General features: G+C 37.6%; 1 protein-coding gene across 1 annotated transcript in view; it reads left to right on the top strand.

Annotated features, from left to right (window-relative positions):
• ATSAC1 (Phosphoinositide phosphatase family protein) overlaps nucleotides 1-18,558 on the top strand; it is a 140,852-nt gene that overhangs the window by 96,127 nt on the left and 26,167 nt on the right. The window contains exons 8-9 of the mRNA XM_089824136.1: nucleotides 9,231-9,364; nucleotides 9,443-9,610. Coding sequence (XP_089680262.1) covers nucleotides 9,231-9,364; nucleotides 9,443-9,610 — 302 coding nt within the window. The remainder of the gene's footprint in view (nucleotides 1-9,230; nucleotides 9,365-9,442; nucleotides 9,611-18,558) is intronic.

The following is an 18,558-nucleotide window of genomic DNA, read 5'->3' as shown; positions in this document are numbered from 1 at the left end:
GGAAGAAACCTCAAAACGTATGAAATCATTGAGTAATGCTCAAGTGTCCCCACGTCAATATTGAAAGATGCCTCCTCCAAATCATGTGTACTATGCGACTATAGGAAAAGACAAATCAGGATCAACTGAGGATGAATGTAGAACATGTATCAAAGACTCAACCGTCTCCTCTGAAGAGAAAGTGACCTCCAACTGCTGTATCAAAGTATCCACCATCATGTCAATCTGAAAAGAATGATCAAGTAGAGAATGAAGATGAGGGTTAGAGTGTTACTTCACAACAATTGAAGAAGGATCATCTTCATCGAAGAGAAGATGAATCTCATCAATAGTGTCTCCCAAATCTGCAACGTAGGAGTGCACAAACAAATTGAAAATGTCTGTCAAGTAGTCATCCCAAGGAGCTGTATTTGGAAGACAAGGAATGTTCTGTTGCAATGAACCATGTGAATCCATGACTGTGTGAATACAAGCATCATTAGGAGCAACAGTAGATACAATATTAGTAGGAGAAGAAGAAATCGATCTTATCTTCCTCATGGGCAAAGGGAAGCTTAAAACATGGATCTAGGAACTAATATGAATAGTTAATCATACTTTTTATGCTTATTTGTTACGTGTTGTCATGGACAAATGAGTATGTGCCGCAAAAGTTCACTTGGTATATCTTCTCGATCCTCCCATGCCCAATTGTTAAATGCAAGTGAGCACTGACTGAAAATTTCTGAAGCCTCCAAGGTACCTCCAGAATAGTCAATGTCTAAGCTATCTCCGGGATAAAATACATCACCAAAGTGAATCATTCCGTCACTATCCCAAGTGTCCAAAATTCTGTTCATGTGAAACTATTCGCCTAGCTCTAGAAAATCCGAAATGATGTTGATGTCTTCAATGCTGAGTTGGGTGTTGTCGTCCTCACGACGCCCGAAGGTAATCGAGATCGTGTGGGGATCTAGAGGAACTCCTCCCAGAACTACGCTATGAGGTGAATCTCTCACCGTAGGTTCTGTAGATGTTTCCATTAGATTAACTCCACTATTCTTGTCTTCATGTCCCACCATCCTAATGAAGTTCAACCTCTTTTCTAGTTCGTGCTGTGTTTGAATTAGTTCGAAGGCCTCCTCCGTCATGATACAATCATTATCCGAGTTGGTGTCATCCTGAAACAACTCGGTCAACCTTGCGAACTTATCACTCAATAACTTTGATCTCACTGGGATCTCTTGTCTAGACTGAGTCGGAACCGTGTGCTCTCTTCCCGCAATGATTTCAATATTGTCTAAGCATAACATCCCATGTTCTACCACCATGTCTAACCAAATATGCACAAACTCAAAAGAGAGTAGCTCGGTCAGCTTCGAGAGTTTGTCACCCCACAGATCTAAAATTGTTTGACCATCCCATTTCCAACAATCAAATGCCGTAGTACAATTCCTCAAAAGTGTCACGGTTCTATCACACTTCTCAATCTGCACATTCATGCCATTTCCCAGTATCATCAAGTCCCTCAACAAAACTATACCATGCTGCTCCCAGTGATCTAAAATGACATTGTTCGAATAGGTGTTAGTTGAATCGGATAGACAATGCTCGATTCTAAAATCGATGCACAAATGGACTAAACCTCCTTTACACCATTTGAAAGTGATGCAAGTAGAATGGATATCAGACTCGTAATTGCCAATCTATTCTCCATCAAAATTATTTGCACTCGATCGGGCACCAATTCTCTCCAAGTCTTCCCACTGACCTGTTCCACCGATTTGCTTGATCATTAAATTATTTGCACTCGATCGGGTATCAATTCTCTCCAAGTCTTCCCACTGACCTGTTCCACCGATTTGCTTGATCATATCGCTTGCCTCAAATGATCTACTAAGTCTCAGCATTATTGAAACCACAATCAACGTTTGCTTCAATGTATCAAATGAAATCTACTACTTGTCGCCCCATTTCCATTCTCTGTCCTTTAGTAAATCGGTTAATGGGATCTTGATCCTAGAGTAGCCTTCCATGAACTTCTGATAGTAGTTGGCTAAGACGAGGAATTGCCTTACCTTGTGAACATTGTGCAAGGGTTTCTAGTCTCAAATAGCTGTCAACTTTTCCGGATATGGATTAATTTGCCAATGCCCAACAATCTGTCCCGAAAGCGACACCTCCTCTTGTGCAAACATGCACTTCTTTTCATGTACAGATCATGCATTTTAAGCAACTTAAACACCTCCCGTAGATGTTCCTTGTGCTCGCCCAAGTCTTTCCTATAGATCAGAATATCATCCAAGTAGACAACTACACACTTATCCAACAAAGGCCTGAAAACATCGTTCATCAATGTACTGAACGTCGTAGGGGGGTTGGTTAGACTGAAAGGCATCACCAGGAACTCAACTCTCATACCTAGTCGTTATGGCCATTTTCTCTTTGTTGTCTGGTGCGATCCTGATCTGATAATAACCTTGCCTCAAATACAACTTGCTAAAGACCCTTGCATCCACCAAGCGGTCGAAATTGTCCGCTATCAAGGTGAGTGGATACATATTCTTTATCGTCCATTTGTTCAACACTCTGTAGTCCACACAAAGTCGAAGTGTCCCTTCCTTCTTCTGTTGAAACAAGATTGGTTCTGCATAGGGAGATTTGGACGGGTGGAGATAACCGGCCTTGAGAAGATCTATCAACTGCTTCTTTAGTTCGACCACCTCTAGTCCTGAAAGGCGGTATGGTGCTTTCACAGGTGGTCTTGCTCCTTCCTCCAACTCTATCCTATGATCAAAATGTCTCCGTGGTGGCAAAACTAATGGCAAGTTCTCGGGCATGAGATCCGTGTATTCTAGCAACACATTTAACCAAGGTGTCGGAAGTCAATGACGACTCTCCTTCATCCCATCCTCCAAGTAAAGTGGCTAAGTACAACTCATCCTGGTTACTTCTTTAGATCTGCTTCGCACTCAACGCATTAAGGTCACTTTCTCCATCCCTATTCTTCATTGTAGGTATCAAACTAGGTCTCTCCGAATTAAGTACCAAAATACAATTCAAGTGAGGCAAAACTGTTGCTGATGTTGTCCTTAGGAATTCCTGCCCAAGGATCAAATCAAACTCATCCATATCAATAGCAACCAAGTTCACCGTTCCCTGCCAAGATCTAACTCGGACGGTTTCCTTTCACATGTCTCCATTGACTTTCTTTGTCGGTGCTGTGACTGCTTTGAAGTGAGTCGATGTTTCTTCCATCTTAAGGCCAAGCCTTTTAGCCTGTCTCGCTGATATGTAGTTATGCGTTGCCCCCGAGTCAACCATCGCCATTACCTTTCTTCCTCTAAAGAAGGTCTCCAAATAACATAACTCATGTCGATCGATGCACTTGATGAGTTGTGCATCGAGTTGAGAAGTTGCAAGGTGCTCATTCTGGGCATCTTAGTCTCTTCTCCCAAAATCACACTGATCCTGCTCCTATCCAGACATTCCTTCGCCCAATGATTAGTTTAGTTGCAAATGAAACAACCCAAGTCTAGGCTCTTTTTCTTTTTCTGGGCTGCCTCTTTCTTCTTGGCGTTGTCTTTCCCATTTGCCTTTGATGTCTTCTTTTTGCCTTTGTGATCGCCATCATTGTTAGAAGTGTTCTCCTTCTTGTCATTCTGGTGGAACCGTTTGCCATGGTTCTCACATGCTTGTCCAAAGCTCTTAGTAGTGTTCCCTTTGTAGTTGAGTAAACCGTCTGCTACCATGATCGCTTCAGCAAGAGTTTGAACTTTTTGATGCTAGATTTCTTCATTCGCCCAAGGTTGTACACCTTTGGTGAATAAGTACAAGCGCTCAATATTGTTTAACTTAGTACATTCCAAGTCCAACACCTGAAATGCCTTGACATAATCTCGGATGGTGCCATTCTACTTCAAGTTCTCCATTTTCGTTCGGATGATCCAATCCGAATTGCCTCTGATTGTGCAAAGCCTTCTTCAAATCTGCCCAAGACTTGATATCCTTCACAGGCTTGTCAACACACATCCGACTGATGTGTCCACATAACTTAGCACTTCTTGTCAAATGTGCCGTCACCTTTTTGACTTGAGCTTCATTGCTTAAGTTTGGCGATCCCGCTAGAAACTCCTCCACATCCCAAAAGAAGTTATCTAGGATGGTGTCATCTCGATCTCCATCGTACTCGCTGATCCTGGAAGACTTATTAGTATGTCCTCCCCCTTGTATCAACGAATGATAGATCTGTTGACTATCTCTCAAAGAATGGACTTTATCGATCTACTCACCCAGACTAGCCATTTCAACATTCATCTTTTCTTCCAATCTATCCTCGAAATCAGAAGCCTCTAATGCATCTGGCCTTGCATCATGTGACAACAACCAATCTTGGTGCTTGAGAGTCTTACTCCTCACATCAAGATGCTGGGTCTAGATCTTGTCCAAATCAGCTTGACTGTCAGCATCACCCATGTTACCACTTGCTTCCCCGGATTTGTCTCGAACAACCTTGTGTCCAAGTTCTGCCACAATTTGCCTTATTTGTCTTGAGACCAACTCTTCAAGAAAAAAATTGCTCGCTGCTTCACGTGATCAAGTTGAACTGCTCTGAATCTGTCCAAGATCAGACTTGCTAAAAAAATAAAAATGATTAACTATTCATATTAGTTGTTGCACTTAAGAGGGGGTGTTGGTGTAAATAAGTATTTACTATTTACACTTTACTTAAGTTTTCTTAGATTACTACATTTCATATTAGTTGTCTTGTAGACACCTACGAGTTTGCATATTCATATGAGTTGTCATGTAGACAACACAGTAGTTTGCGCTCCAATTAAGCACATGTTGTCTACTACATCTCTATATGAGATACACCTTTACATTCTTATCTTTTCATTGTTTTACATACATTCGTGCACAATGGGGGATAATCCACTCTTGGTTGACATGTGCTTAGTTATGATTATCTCTTGTATGACTCCTAGACATAGCGGTTGCCTTTATATACAATACACTTCTATGATGTAATCATCCAATTATCTGATTAATCCATTCCCATTTGATCATATCTTGTCTCTCTTGTGCTATCTCTTGAGCTCCTAGATCTTGGCATTTTATTCTTGCCTTAGGAAAATTCTTACATGGTATTAGAGCTATACCAAATTCTTACATGGTATCAGAGGCAAAGGAGCATTCATTGCATAGCTATTGGAGAGATTTTTTTGCAGGTCAAAATTGGAGCGTTCATTGTTTAGTAAAATGTAAGAATTTTCCTAAGGCAAGAATGAAATGCCAAGATCTAGAAGCTCAAGAGATGCACAAGAGAGACAAGATATGATCAAATGAGAATGGATTAATCTGATAATTGGAGGAATACAACATAGAAGTGCATTGTATATAAAGGCAACTGATATGTCTAGGAGTCATATAAGAGATAAGCATAACAACTAAGCACATGTCCACCAAGAGTGGATTATTCTCCATTGTGCATGAATATATGTGCAAAAATGAGAGGATAAGAATGTAAAGGTGTATCTTATAAAGAGATGAAGTAGACAACATGTGCTCAATTGGAGTGCAAACTATTGTATTGCCAACATGACAACTCATATGACTATGCAAACTCCTAGGTGTTTGCATGGCAACTAATATGAATATGCATTATCCTAAGTAAACTTAAGTAAAGTTTAAATTGTAAATATTTATTTACACCAACAATTCTCATGATCCATTATCAATGAAATATCTTGTTACACTAGTCAATAAAGCTATTTGTTTCAACTCATTTATATTATTGATCACTGTCTTGGGTTAACGAAGCCAAGCCCATCTGTAACCAAGCCCAAAGTTTAGAGTTTAAACTCTTTGGACATTCCAATGGGATCGTATCGTGCAATCTAATTTTAGTTAAATAAAAGTTAAAACACATTTTACACCTGATTCTTGGAGCTTATGGTGCATTCCGTCTGTAAATTTATATGCAAAAATTAAGATTTACTTTATTGAAGTTATTGTATTTATTTGAATGTGAGATGTTGAAATTTAATCAGAATATCAAATTAGAGAATGTCAGAATGATAACCTCTTTTTGGTTTTTTTACTTATTTTTTCAATTTTTTGCTGCCACACGTATTGAAATCGAATCAGTTATAAGACAGATTTTTTCTTATGTAATAACCACCCTGTATTGTCATTATTGTTATTTTAATCACCCAGTTCTCTGGATGGGCAAGGGATAGCATACATTGTATGGGACCACTCCAAATCAAATAAATAGCAGCAACATGAAGTAAAATTGTCAACTAGGCATACCAGGTGGTATAGCCAGCCAAGTCTACCTTCTTCAGTGGAGTGCGCTGTGCTTGATGCAAGAACTTGTAGAAAACAATTCTACTCTTATTCACAATCACTTCTCACTCATTCAGTGGAGTGGAATTCCACAACATGGCCATTCTCATCTATTCAATGGATTGCAATTACATCCAACCTACTTCTATTTATTCAGTGGGCTTTGCAAATATCTTAAAGTATAAGATAACGCCAATAGCAGTACTAACATACAAGGTATTACGAGATAATATGAAATGCATTTCATATCATCATTAGATAACATACACTAACTGATTTATTCTGATAACAATATCTGATCACAAATATGGACTGTTGCAACGACCCAGAATGAACCAAATAGCATTGATAAATAAAATACTGAAGTACCCAACAAAGATATACCTTTGATAGATGACATGAACTGATTGCAGGTCTGATATCACTTTGTTCTGTCAATAAACTGTCAAATTAGTATTGAACACACTATCAACTACTGATTAAGAGCACACCAAAACCATCCAATTGCAAACTAGTGAGAAGACACTCCAAAATTCCTCCATAACACTTTCAAACACATTGGAAGGATAGATTATCAAACTGTGAATGGAAAATAGACATCATCAGGTTTGTAGAAGCTCATAGAGCTGCTGGTAAAACATGAAAAACAAAATCCAACAATGCTCATCAATAACCAACAAGCTCACTTCGTAAAAATTTGGTATCATACCTCCAACCCTGGGCGCCTTCAAACTGGAATAAATGGACAGCCAAAGTGAGGCATCTCATCCACTAGCATTCCCACACCTCTCCAACTGCCTCCTCCAAATGGTTTTCATTGCAACTCTTAAGGGATACTGCTAGCAATGGATAGCATAGGATAACAAATTACGAGTTTAAGATAGTAGGAAGTATACAGGCACACACAAGCGTGAATGGTATGGCTAGGCAAGGGGCATGGCCTGCTTAAGGATGCGCAACCAACATCAAATGATCTCTCAGTTGCTGTTCAGACACTATAAACACCACTAACAAAATTCCAGAAAACAACAACATATTCAAAACAAATCAAAATCATTCAAATCATTCATTCTTGCAACAACTGGAAACCTCAATCAGCAGCTCACTGGTGTCTCGTTTATGAAATCACTCTAATCAGCTAGGCAGTTTTCCTCTCTGAAACTAGTATTTCGAGAGGATACATTCTCAAAAAAATTAGACAGGAATATAGGCTCTCTCAAAATGTAGGAGCAATATCATATCGTGTCTAACTCCAACTATGTGCTCACAATCTCATTTTCTAACCTTCTAGAGGAAATAAAATAATTGATTTCCTCTTTTTCAAATTATATAATTAACCTTTTATGAAAGAAAAGTTTCCCATGTGCCTAGGTTTTGCACTAAAGGCACAACTTAACACACTTTTTAATAAATAATTATACCTTAGTTGCATTTTTAATATTTTCTCCCCATGACAACTTAAATTATGATTATTTAATAATTTAATTATTCACCCAAGTTGCGGGCATCAAAATGACATAGATATAAAATTCTGATCACACCAAAAAAGTTTGAGGATTTAGGATGAGGAATTGAAGCAACTTGGCATTTGTCTAAAAATAGCATGGTTCTTCAATAATTGTGGAAAACTCCTAGAGGGATGGAATTGCATTTTGAAAATATCCTGAGGCTCACCAAGATACTTTTACTTAGTACTATGAGCACAACACTGCTCGATCAATCTTGTGCTCTCCAAGAATGTTGAAGTTCGCCTTTGCCCACCAATTAACCGATGGGAAAACTCAAAAAACAGGCTGATTGTTCTCAAACTGCTTATGCTTCAGAAGGGGACATTACATATTTTTATATGATGTTTCATGAATGTTTCCTGGGATAATATATACTGAAGTTGCATTCACTAAAAAAATGATTAATTCTATCTCATTCGTAATATTTTCCTAGGTGTCCATCACTGATGTGCATCTTTGATCATGCCCAAAGTTGGATTTCATACTCACTTGGGATTCATATTGGTTGGTTTTATCACCATGTAATCTAATGATATCTAGCCACATGTTACAGCTGACTCTTGGATGTCATGGTGCGTTCCCTCTCCAAATTTCTGTGCAAAAACTAAGTGTTTCTTTATTGGTGTACTTGTGTTGATTCACACCATAAGTATTGCAGTAGTATGGACTATGGACACAAAATTTCAGGTCTTAAAATATAGATAGTGGCATGCCATCCCATAGGAAACTTCATGATTTAACATGCATGCTATACTTTTACTATTATCATCAATGCTAATGTTAGTAACTGATGCTAGTCCTGTATAAGCACCGAAGGAAATGGTAGACCATCATAGTCTATAATATATATTGTTGCTGATCAGTTCCACAGTTGACAGATAATTCTTGGAAGGATTTTGATAAACAAATGCAATGATTTGTCAGAGCTTAGTTGTTCTGTTAGGTGATTTACAAGTAACCTATTTAATTTTAGTACTCAAATAGCAAAACTTTACCCAGTACTGTATTTGTGCTTCATAGTTTTAAGAAGTTGATGTTTGAATTTTGAAGTTCACAAGACTTGACTAAAGCATTCCGTAATGAGCATATAAGGATATTAAGACCTGTTTACATGTTGCAAGTATGCTTCATAGGATGTCAAGTATGTTTTTTTCTCTTTATTTAAATTTGTATCCTCTAGTGGATGGTATGCAATGCTCTATGAACATTTTTATTATTTAAGTTCTCATGAAACATAATTTTTAAACAAATGAATGATGTGGTTTAAGGCTTTGAGCAACGTTTTTTGTTAAATGCTAGAAAACTTCAAAAGTGGGCACAATGACCGCTCAGGTTTGGTGTGCTCGGCCATTTTTTTTACTTTAATGTTTCTTAGACACTACATATTGACAGACTGTTGAGAAGAGGCCTCGGGAAATGATGCTACGTAGAGAGTTTGCCAATGCAGTTGGATATCTGAACCAAATTCTTTTGGAAGAAAGTCGTCTCAAGTTTATCCACTGGGATTTCCATAAATTTGCCAAAAGGTCTTGAATTGAATTAATACAATTTTTTATTTGAGTTCCATATCTTATTAGGCTGTTACTAATTATATTTTGCTACAGTAAATCTGCAAATGTGCTTGCAGTTTTGGGTGGTGTGGCCAGTGAAGCACTTGAGTTGACAGGATTCTATTACAGTGGAAAGCCCTCTCGTGCCAAAAAGCGAGTTGGTAGGAAACCTTCTACTATCAAACAGAGAGTGAATCAGCTGAATCGAACTAATACTGCAAGGTTTTCAGCTCACTCTTTAATTTCATTCTGCAGAAGGAACTTGTAATTAACATGGGTTAAATGAAGTCATATATTCATGAGAATTATTGTATATTCTAATATTTGTTAGAACTACTTTCTTTTTGTTATATGGTTCAACCTATATGAGCCTTAAGCATGGTTTCGTCTACAGTATTATACTTCTGCCAGAAGCTGGCTACCTGTTATTAAATTTCTTGAGATTAATTCGACTTTATTTTACCCCTATTCTTTTGCTTGACATTTCATTCATCTACTAATCTGGATTCATAAGTTACTGATTGATATATGGTCAGAATTATCAAATATGCTGGTTGCTAAGATTCACATGAGCAATCATCAAAGTTATCAATGGGTAAATATTTAATTGAGAAGGATTAAAGATGTAAATATATGGCTAAATAAGGCCAAAATAAATCTCGAGTGTTGAAGAGAAATAAAGAGAACAAACTTAAGAACACAATAAAAACAAGGAAAAGAAGTAGAATACAGTAAGCAATAAACAGGAATCATAAAGGAGAAAACAAAATGTAAAAGGATGTACTAAAATATATAAACAATTAATATATATAAATACATCAGGTATGTATATTAAATATACACAATATAAAAATACACGTATTTAATATAAATATGTGAAAATACATTACATATATTAAAATACATATATAGATCCATATATCTTACGCGTGTAATGTATCTATATATATTATAAACACATCTACTATATATAATTATGTATAAAAATACAAATATAATAGATAGTATATACACCATATATAGTGAAAATATGTATGTACTATATATAGTATACATATGTATATTTCACACCTAGCCCCCTAGCCTCCTAGAATTTTATGGGGACCCTTTTTATGTTATGGGCCCTACTATTTGTGTTTTTATACATATTTTTATATAGTGCATGTGTATATCTATACACTACATACATAGGATATATGGATCTCTACATATGTATTGTTTATATACAATATGTGTATGTTTACATGTTTATACATAGTACATGTCTATTTCTGTATTGTTTGCATTTGGTATATATAGCCGAGCATTTATATATACTAATTGTTTACATATTTTAGTGCATCCTTTGTATCTTTTTGCTCTTTTATGTTTGTTTTTTATTACTTAGTGTTTTTGACTCCTTTTCCTTGTTTTTATTGTGTTTTTCGAGTTTGTTCTCTTTATTTCTCTTTGACTTCTGTCATTTATTTTGGCCTTCTTATTTAGCTATATAGTTTTGCATCTCTAATCCTTCTCTGCATGCTCCCTCCTCTTCCCCCATTCATACACCTCTTGAGTTACTCCTTATCTGCATCTTGTAATTTTACATCTCCTGCACTCTCACATCCCGATGATGGATTCTGGAGTGCGATCTGAATAGTTGATGTTAAAAATACATATACAATCAAAGCCAGAAGCAACTGAATTGAATGAGAAACCAAAGTATTTTTTTTCTGGTTAGGACTAAAATAGATGCATACCTTAGTAACTGTAATGTTCTGAATATGGCAATGGTCATTATCAAAAAGTAGAGTTAACCAAATTACTTTTTACTTAGATTGACACACTTTCTATGTTCCATGAGATTCTAGGTATTCATCTTATTGTAGTGTGAAAGTCAGAAGAATTGGTGTTAAAGTGCTTGTCTATATGCCATGCTGCATGGCCATTAAACTAATGTCATACAAATGACAAGATTATAAATATCAGAATATATTAGACATGTAAAAGGAGGTGTTATAATAAGCTTCGTCTTTCATGTTTGAAGAATTGGCTGCAACAGCAGATGGAACACTCTATTAATATTGCTTTCTTTCAATATTATCATTAATGTCAAAGGCATATGAATGAAGTTGTTTGAAGGCCAAAGGCCACTAATTGGTAGCTGAAGTATCTTTAGATAAAGAATGAGTGGAGAGGCCAAAAGGACAAGCTAATTGTTGTTCAAGAACGCAAGTCAACCCCTCATCATATTGGATTATATGCAAGACTGATTTAAATTAAGTTGAGATGGATGAAGGAACGGCAATTAACATTGAATTAGGTGCAGAAAATATATAAGATCTAGCAAGTGTATTCAAGAAGCTTAATGTTTATTAGAAGGTAATCTTTTGATATAAAAGGAAGCGATTTTCCTGCTCAAAGGGACAAACCCTATGAAAGTGCACAAAGGCAGTAATATAGTTTATAAACATGTTGAAGACAATAACAAACATTGAGAGGCCATTGATTAGGACAAACAATGGATAATGAAAAGATAGCAATTTTTATAATGGTTAGCTCCCTTACAAGAGATGCATCCTTTCACTAGGATATGGAAATATAAAAGTTGTTTGTGAACTACAGAGAAAGCGTGAATGATGTGACTGTGTAAACTATGTAATATAAACTACAAAATAGATCCATGGATAGTACACAGATTTGAAAAAGAAAATATATGGAAATAATTGCATCGATCTTGTTGTGAAGTGTGATGAAAATAAATTTTATAAAAATCTTGCAATAAATATTTGAAGATTAAAAATGTTTTAGAGAGCAGCAATTAGTTTACAAAAGGTAATATTATTAACTAAGGGTGCTATCTTTTCAATATGAAGATATAAATTAAGTTTGTGGCATGTGGAGAATATGACATGGAAGAAGTGAGAGGTGTGTATGGAAGACAAATAGAAATATATCATTAATGCACCTGCAGGTTCAAGCATGTGAGCAGATTTTAAGGAGTTTATCTGCAGATTATATGAAGTGACTGTGAGGAGTGTTAGAGTGAATTTACAGGTAACCATTATGGCAGATTTATGGGAAATATCATAGCAGATTTATGAACAAACTTATAGCAGACTCAAGGAGAAGAGAATATTGTAAAGAAATATATAGACAAGGCTGATTTGTAAGGAGGATATGCACATGATCAAGATAGATTTGTTCGCTAAAAGACACATCATTCGAATAGTTGTTCCCTTTCTAAGAGGCATCATTTCATGAAAATGTAAAGCTATAAGATGTGAGTGATACTTGTGGAGTAGAAGTGTTGAATAAAAGATATAAAATGGTGAAAGAAATGAGTGGGAAATAGATATTTAGTAAGAGTTGTCTCTTTTGACAAAAAAACATCTCCATTCATGAGATCATTGAAGATATCAAAGGCATTTGAGAAGTTATGAAATAGTAGAGAGTAGAACAAACAAACATACCAACTACACCAGAAAATGAAGAGAAAATTGTAAGAAGAGTATTTGCAGAAATGACGCATAGCAAAGAGAATAAATGAGAGCTTTCAAGGTAGAGTTGAGAAAATCTCTGAAGCAAGATTTATGATCAGTTTTCGGTAGTTTTTCAATCAGAATTATTACAGATTGGTCACCAAGGTCATAGCAGATTTTGTGATGACAAATTGAATGACGGTGCCTCTAGTGGGCTGGTACCATAGTTACATTGCCTTGGGAGAAGGGGGGACAAGTTTCCGAGACGGGGGGATAGAGGGGCCTTGATTTGGGGATGGCGGGGGATGGTGGCGGGGGATGGGGGGGTGGCAGAAGGAGTAGGGGTGTATATAATATACATATGGTACTTAAAATGCTAGTTATGAAAAGATGTACTACAATTATACAATATAAGATACAAAGATGTAAAAAACTTAAAACATTGAACATTGCATTGAAGTTTTCAATTGGAACATCATGATTCAGGATCAAATGACAAACAAACAATGAACATTGAACATAAGCAAATAATAAATATTAGTCTAGACTCTATATATCAGCCTTCAAATCAATAGTATGAGTATCTAGATCCTACTATCTAATAGTAATCAATGACCATATGAGTCATGACATAAAGATGATTACAATAAGTATCATGTGCCATGAATCATGATATCAAAATAAGTATATAATGCAAACAAAAACTGCAATTCTCCAAGAGTTCAAATCAAAATGTCAAATCAATGGAGACTCCTTGGCGTCCCCCGACAATGAAGGAGACTCCTTGGCGTCTCGCCGCAATGAAGGAGACTCCTTGGTGCCCCCCCTGCACCCCCACACTTGGAGACGTCTTGCCATCTCGGAGACGTCTCCCCTGTCTCAGAGACCTCTAGCTGTCTCGACATCTTCGGCGGTAGTGGTGCCGCTCGAAATGCTGAATCACCGTCCCCCCATCCCGAGGACGTCCCCGCCTCCGAGACGACCTAGTTTTTTGGGGGGGGGGGGACTCGTCCCCGTGTTACATTCGCTGGTACTCACAAATTGAATGAGGGGTTGGTGCCTCTAGTGGATTAGTGTTCACAAACTAAATGAGCAATTGGTGTTTCTAGTAGGTTGCTTCATTATATATATTGTTAGGTAATTATGTGATATTAGTACTTGTTTGTCGGTCAAAGGGATGCATAGTTGGGGTTGCTCGCGATGCTTGGTGCTCACACCCCTTCGACCCTTATATATGTTATGTTCTACATTCAGTAGAGATCATTATGTTGTTTCCATTGTCGGGTTGTTATTGAGCATTTGTTGTCATACATTGTAAAGCGTTTGATAAATTAATATACAAGCAATTGCGGGTTCTCTAGCATACTATGTTTTGTTACATTTAATATTAATCTCGTGTGCATTAAACTCGTTTAGTCTATGGGGCAAATATTTGGCATTATTTTCGATTCAAATCTTGAAATAGAGTGTTTTATGTGGTGAAGGTAGCATAATGGGCCAACTAGGGGATGAAGGTATGAGCAGAAGTGAAAATGATGAATTGTCCGAAGGTGAAAGGGCATTGATGGTGGACTTTGCATCCATTTTACAAGCCTCAATTGTAATCAAAGTGCAAAAGGAAGTAGCATGAGAGGAAGTTCTAGAAAGTGCAATGTGGACAAACACTCGAACCCCTATATAGATTGGTTAATGTGCCATTTGCCTACCAGGCTAGCAGAAACCTTCTTTGCCTTGCAAAACTTACGAGAAGAGACCAACAAAAAGAACCACCATTAGCAAATCTTGCAACAGTACAAAGAAAACATAGGGAAGATGGGGAATGTGTGACGAAACCAAGAGGCAACGCATCCCAAATCCCCGAGAGTGAGACAATTATGCCAAACCTTTTGAACAAAGACAAGAACTGCACATTGACAGATTAGATAGACATGTATGAGGTCATCCAAAAGGCCTTAGGGCTAGAAGAACAAGTAGAGTAAAGGCAAAGGTTGAGGCAACTTGTTGAGGGATGGCCTGAAGGGGAAGGAGAGTTGCCTGAAGGAATTGAGGTAGTGCCGAGGTAAGAAAAATAGCTGAAGGTGAAGGGTGCGAAGGAGGAAAATGTACAGAAGGCAACAAAGTGAGTGGCGACGAAGAATTAATTGAAGATACAAGAACCAGTTACGGTATCTCACCCTTACATCGCGTAGGGAGGCACAACAAGCTCGGAGGGAAGTAGAGGAGAGTGAGAACATTGAAGTAGAGAATATTGGTGCAGCCGAGAGTGTCGAGAGGATGTAAGTGCACAATAGTCAAAACAACCTATGTGGTTCTAGTATACTTAGTTTAGAGTTCACACAGTACCAGTTACAAGGAAAACCACAATGACGAATAAACAAAAGTTGCCTATGTTCACTAGACATGGAAGGGGGTTTGGTACGACAATTTCGTACATGCGAAACAATTTGGTCAGCCAACGGGGTGACCAACCAAGATGAATGGGTCGTACAGTTCCTTGCAACACTACACAGAGTAACCATTGACTAGTTCTTCGACATGGATAAGGAAAAAATGAGTAAGTCAGATGACTTGAAAAAATTATTTCAGGAAGAGTTCAAATTGCTTTGAGATGATATTGAAATCTGGGTGGAACTCTACAACATGAAGCAAGGGAGGACCGAGAGTGTAAGAGCATACAACGCTCAATTGAAGAGTTGCTAGGTAAAATGGAAAACCAATTGGTGGACGATCTCGAGGAGTGTTGGTTTGTGGAGCTGATATCATCCCTTAGAAAAAAAATGAAGATTGTACCTCTTGCATTATATGAGAATGCGTATTATAGAGAAATGGACATTGAAGGCGAGAGAAAAACCTCTTAGAAGAAAAAGAACACATCATCAGATGAGGATTCCTCGGAGGGAAGCAACAACAATGTATATAACAAAAAGGTGCAAAGCCTTCAGAAGGACATGCACCGAGTGATGGAGTTTAAAGCAATGAGGAGCATGAGCAAGAATAAAGGCAAGTTATAGTGTACAGTTTGCAAGGAAGAAGGTCCTACTAAGGGCACATGCTTGAAGAAAGTCTTTTGCAACATTTGCCAAAGGACGGGGCATTCCACCAAGGAATTCCCATACAATATAAGAGAAAGGGTCCACAAGTACTTTCACTTAGGAACCATCATCACATTTGTAGCAATAGGCACCTCTCAGATGAATACCAACTCATCATTTTGTTGACACCATAACAACCAACATGGCCATAGAGGCAATAATGACAACACCAATGGTCAGAGTTGGATCCAATATGATGTGAAGGGTCACCCCATGATTAAGTGTCGAGCCTACGACCAGTGGGGATACTTTGCTCGTGAGTGCCAGAAGGAAGAAACCCACAACGTTTGTGTCATTGATATGGTTCAAGTGATCATGAGGATGCCAATTTCCCTAATCCTGGAGTCAACTTACTGAATGTGGAGAGGTTGGGTGAGGATGAAGAGGTACTAGCAATCAATTGGACACAGGCTATGAAGGCAATATATCCATATCCCCGAATGGAGAAAGAAAGGGTAAGGGAAGTAATGAGAAACATTGAATGATAGATGATGGTGGAAAGAAGAGAGACCCATGACATCGTAGGTACTTCATCTCATATACGTATTATGAGGCAAGTGTTGTAGGCGGAATTACTTGTTAAAATCAAAGATCTTTTGGAGACAATGTTGGAGTTGTGAGCGGTCATGCTTAGCGTTGTACTAGTACCTACCTATACAATAAAGTGCACAAAGGTTTTGGTTTGCGAAGCCAATGCTATTGGTGGTGAATAGTGGCCAACACCTTGCATTAGTGAAAATGGGTGTCCTTAGAACCATCCTCACTGACACTATTGACGACGGAGGATCAGGGGTAAATGTGTTATCAAAGGAAACATGGAAGAAGCTCAAGAAATTGATATTGTGGTAACTAACCTTCAATCTTGTGGGTGCCAACTAGTATGACATTAAGATGATTGGTACTCTGATGGTGTAGTGGGTCACAATTAGTACCCAACCCATTCTCCTAGACTACGTAGTGACTTCCTTAGAGAAGAAAGGATATGATGCCATTTTTGGGAGAGGGAGGCCCAAGTCAACGAGACTACAACGAACAAGTTTGATAAGGAAGAGCCTATAAAGAACGAAGAGCCCTTGCAAAGGTGACAAATTTGGGTCACAAAGAAAGCCCCAGAAATTTATTAGTAGGGGATGATTGGAATCCTGTACTAAAAGTTTCATGGAGTACAAGGATGTGTTTGCACGGACCTACAATGACCTGAAAGGAGTGCCTCCTTTTTTATGTGTACACTGCATTTCGTTAACACCTTGATGCTAGTCGGTATGGAAGAGATTTTACTGAAGGAATAAAAATTATGTTGCTAAGCTGAGTGAGGAGATAGAAAAGATGTTGGAGGTGGGCATTATCTTTCAAGTCCAAACCAATGAATAGGTATTACCCATCTTCATACCATTGAAGGAGGCAAACCAAATCCACATATGTGAGGACTTCCAGTGCCTAAATGACATCACCATCAAAAACCCCTTCCCCATATCGTTCACAGATAGCAATACTAGAGGAGGTTACATGTACTCATTCATGGATGGGTTTTCAGGGTATAACCAATTTTCATTGCTAAGGAGGATAAGTTGAAGACCACATTTGTGTTGGATTGGATGCTCTTTAGACTCTGTAATGTGCCAACGACCTTTTAGAGGATAATTTTACACATCTTTGGCAAGATGTTTGTGGGGAACATCAAGGCATTCCTTGGTCATTGGTCCATTTACAACAGACAAGACACATACGAGTAGCCTACATGAGTGCATGGAAAGGTGTTGGAGGGCCAATTTGGCACCAAACCTGAAAAAGTTTAGACTCATGGTGCCTAAGGGGAAGTTACCAGGCCATATTGAATTCAAGGTCAAATTCAAGACAAACTTTTGATAGAGTGGGGTGATCATAGAGACGGAGTTGTACACAAACATCACAAGAGTAAAACCCTTCCTTGGCCACATCGGGTACTATAGATGGTTCATAAAGAATTTTTACAAGTCTTGTACCCTTTAGACAAATTGACACGGAAGGGCGAGTTGTACACTTGGGGCATGGTGTTGTCTTGCATTTTGTCACCACAAAATGTAGGTAACAGTATGAAACTTTTCAACTTAGTTTCGCATTTCTTTGAGTTTAGTTCATTATTTAATTAGTTAGCGTAGATCAATCAATCGATCCCAATTGATATAATGTTTCCTCTTACTAGAGGCTTTCGTTAAGTCTTCTAGATTTTTTGTTTGTTGAACCTATGCTTGATTTTTTAAGCCTTCAATGTCCTTTTTCTCGTTTTTGGGTGCTTGTTTGTTAGCTTTTAATCTTTTGCCTTTGGTCTAATCTTTTGCCTTTGGTCAAATCAGTGCTTTTAGTTTTTTCTTCGATTCGATCTATCTTAGGGCTCAATTAGAGTTAGCAATCAAAAGGACTCTCCAGGTGCAATTGCATGATTTAAAAAATCATGTTATATTTTAATGTTGACATTCACTTTTTGAAAAATATAACATAAAACCACTTTATGTTAGGTTTTTAAGTTACTTTAACACTTAAATTTATCACTTAAGTGACTATAGTGCACTTTATGTTATATTTTCATGTTGAGATGCTTTTTAAATTCTTCACTTAAGTGAGTATATTAACTATATAG

This window comes from Cupressus sempervirens, chromosome 1 (assembly GCF_028749045.1).
Source record: "Cupressus sempervirens isolate cs-2001-9-10 chromosome 1, ASM2874904v1, whole genome shotgun sequence".
Taxonomy (NCBI): domain Eukaryota; kingdom Viridiplantae; phylum Streptophyta; class Pinopsida; order Cupressales; family Cupressaceae; genus Cupressus; species Cupressus sempervirens.
This window is presented reverse-complemented; position numbering and strand designations above follow the sequence as displayed.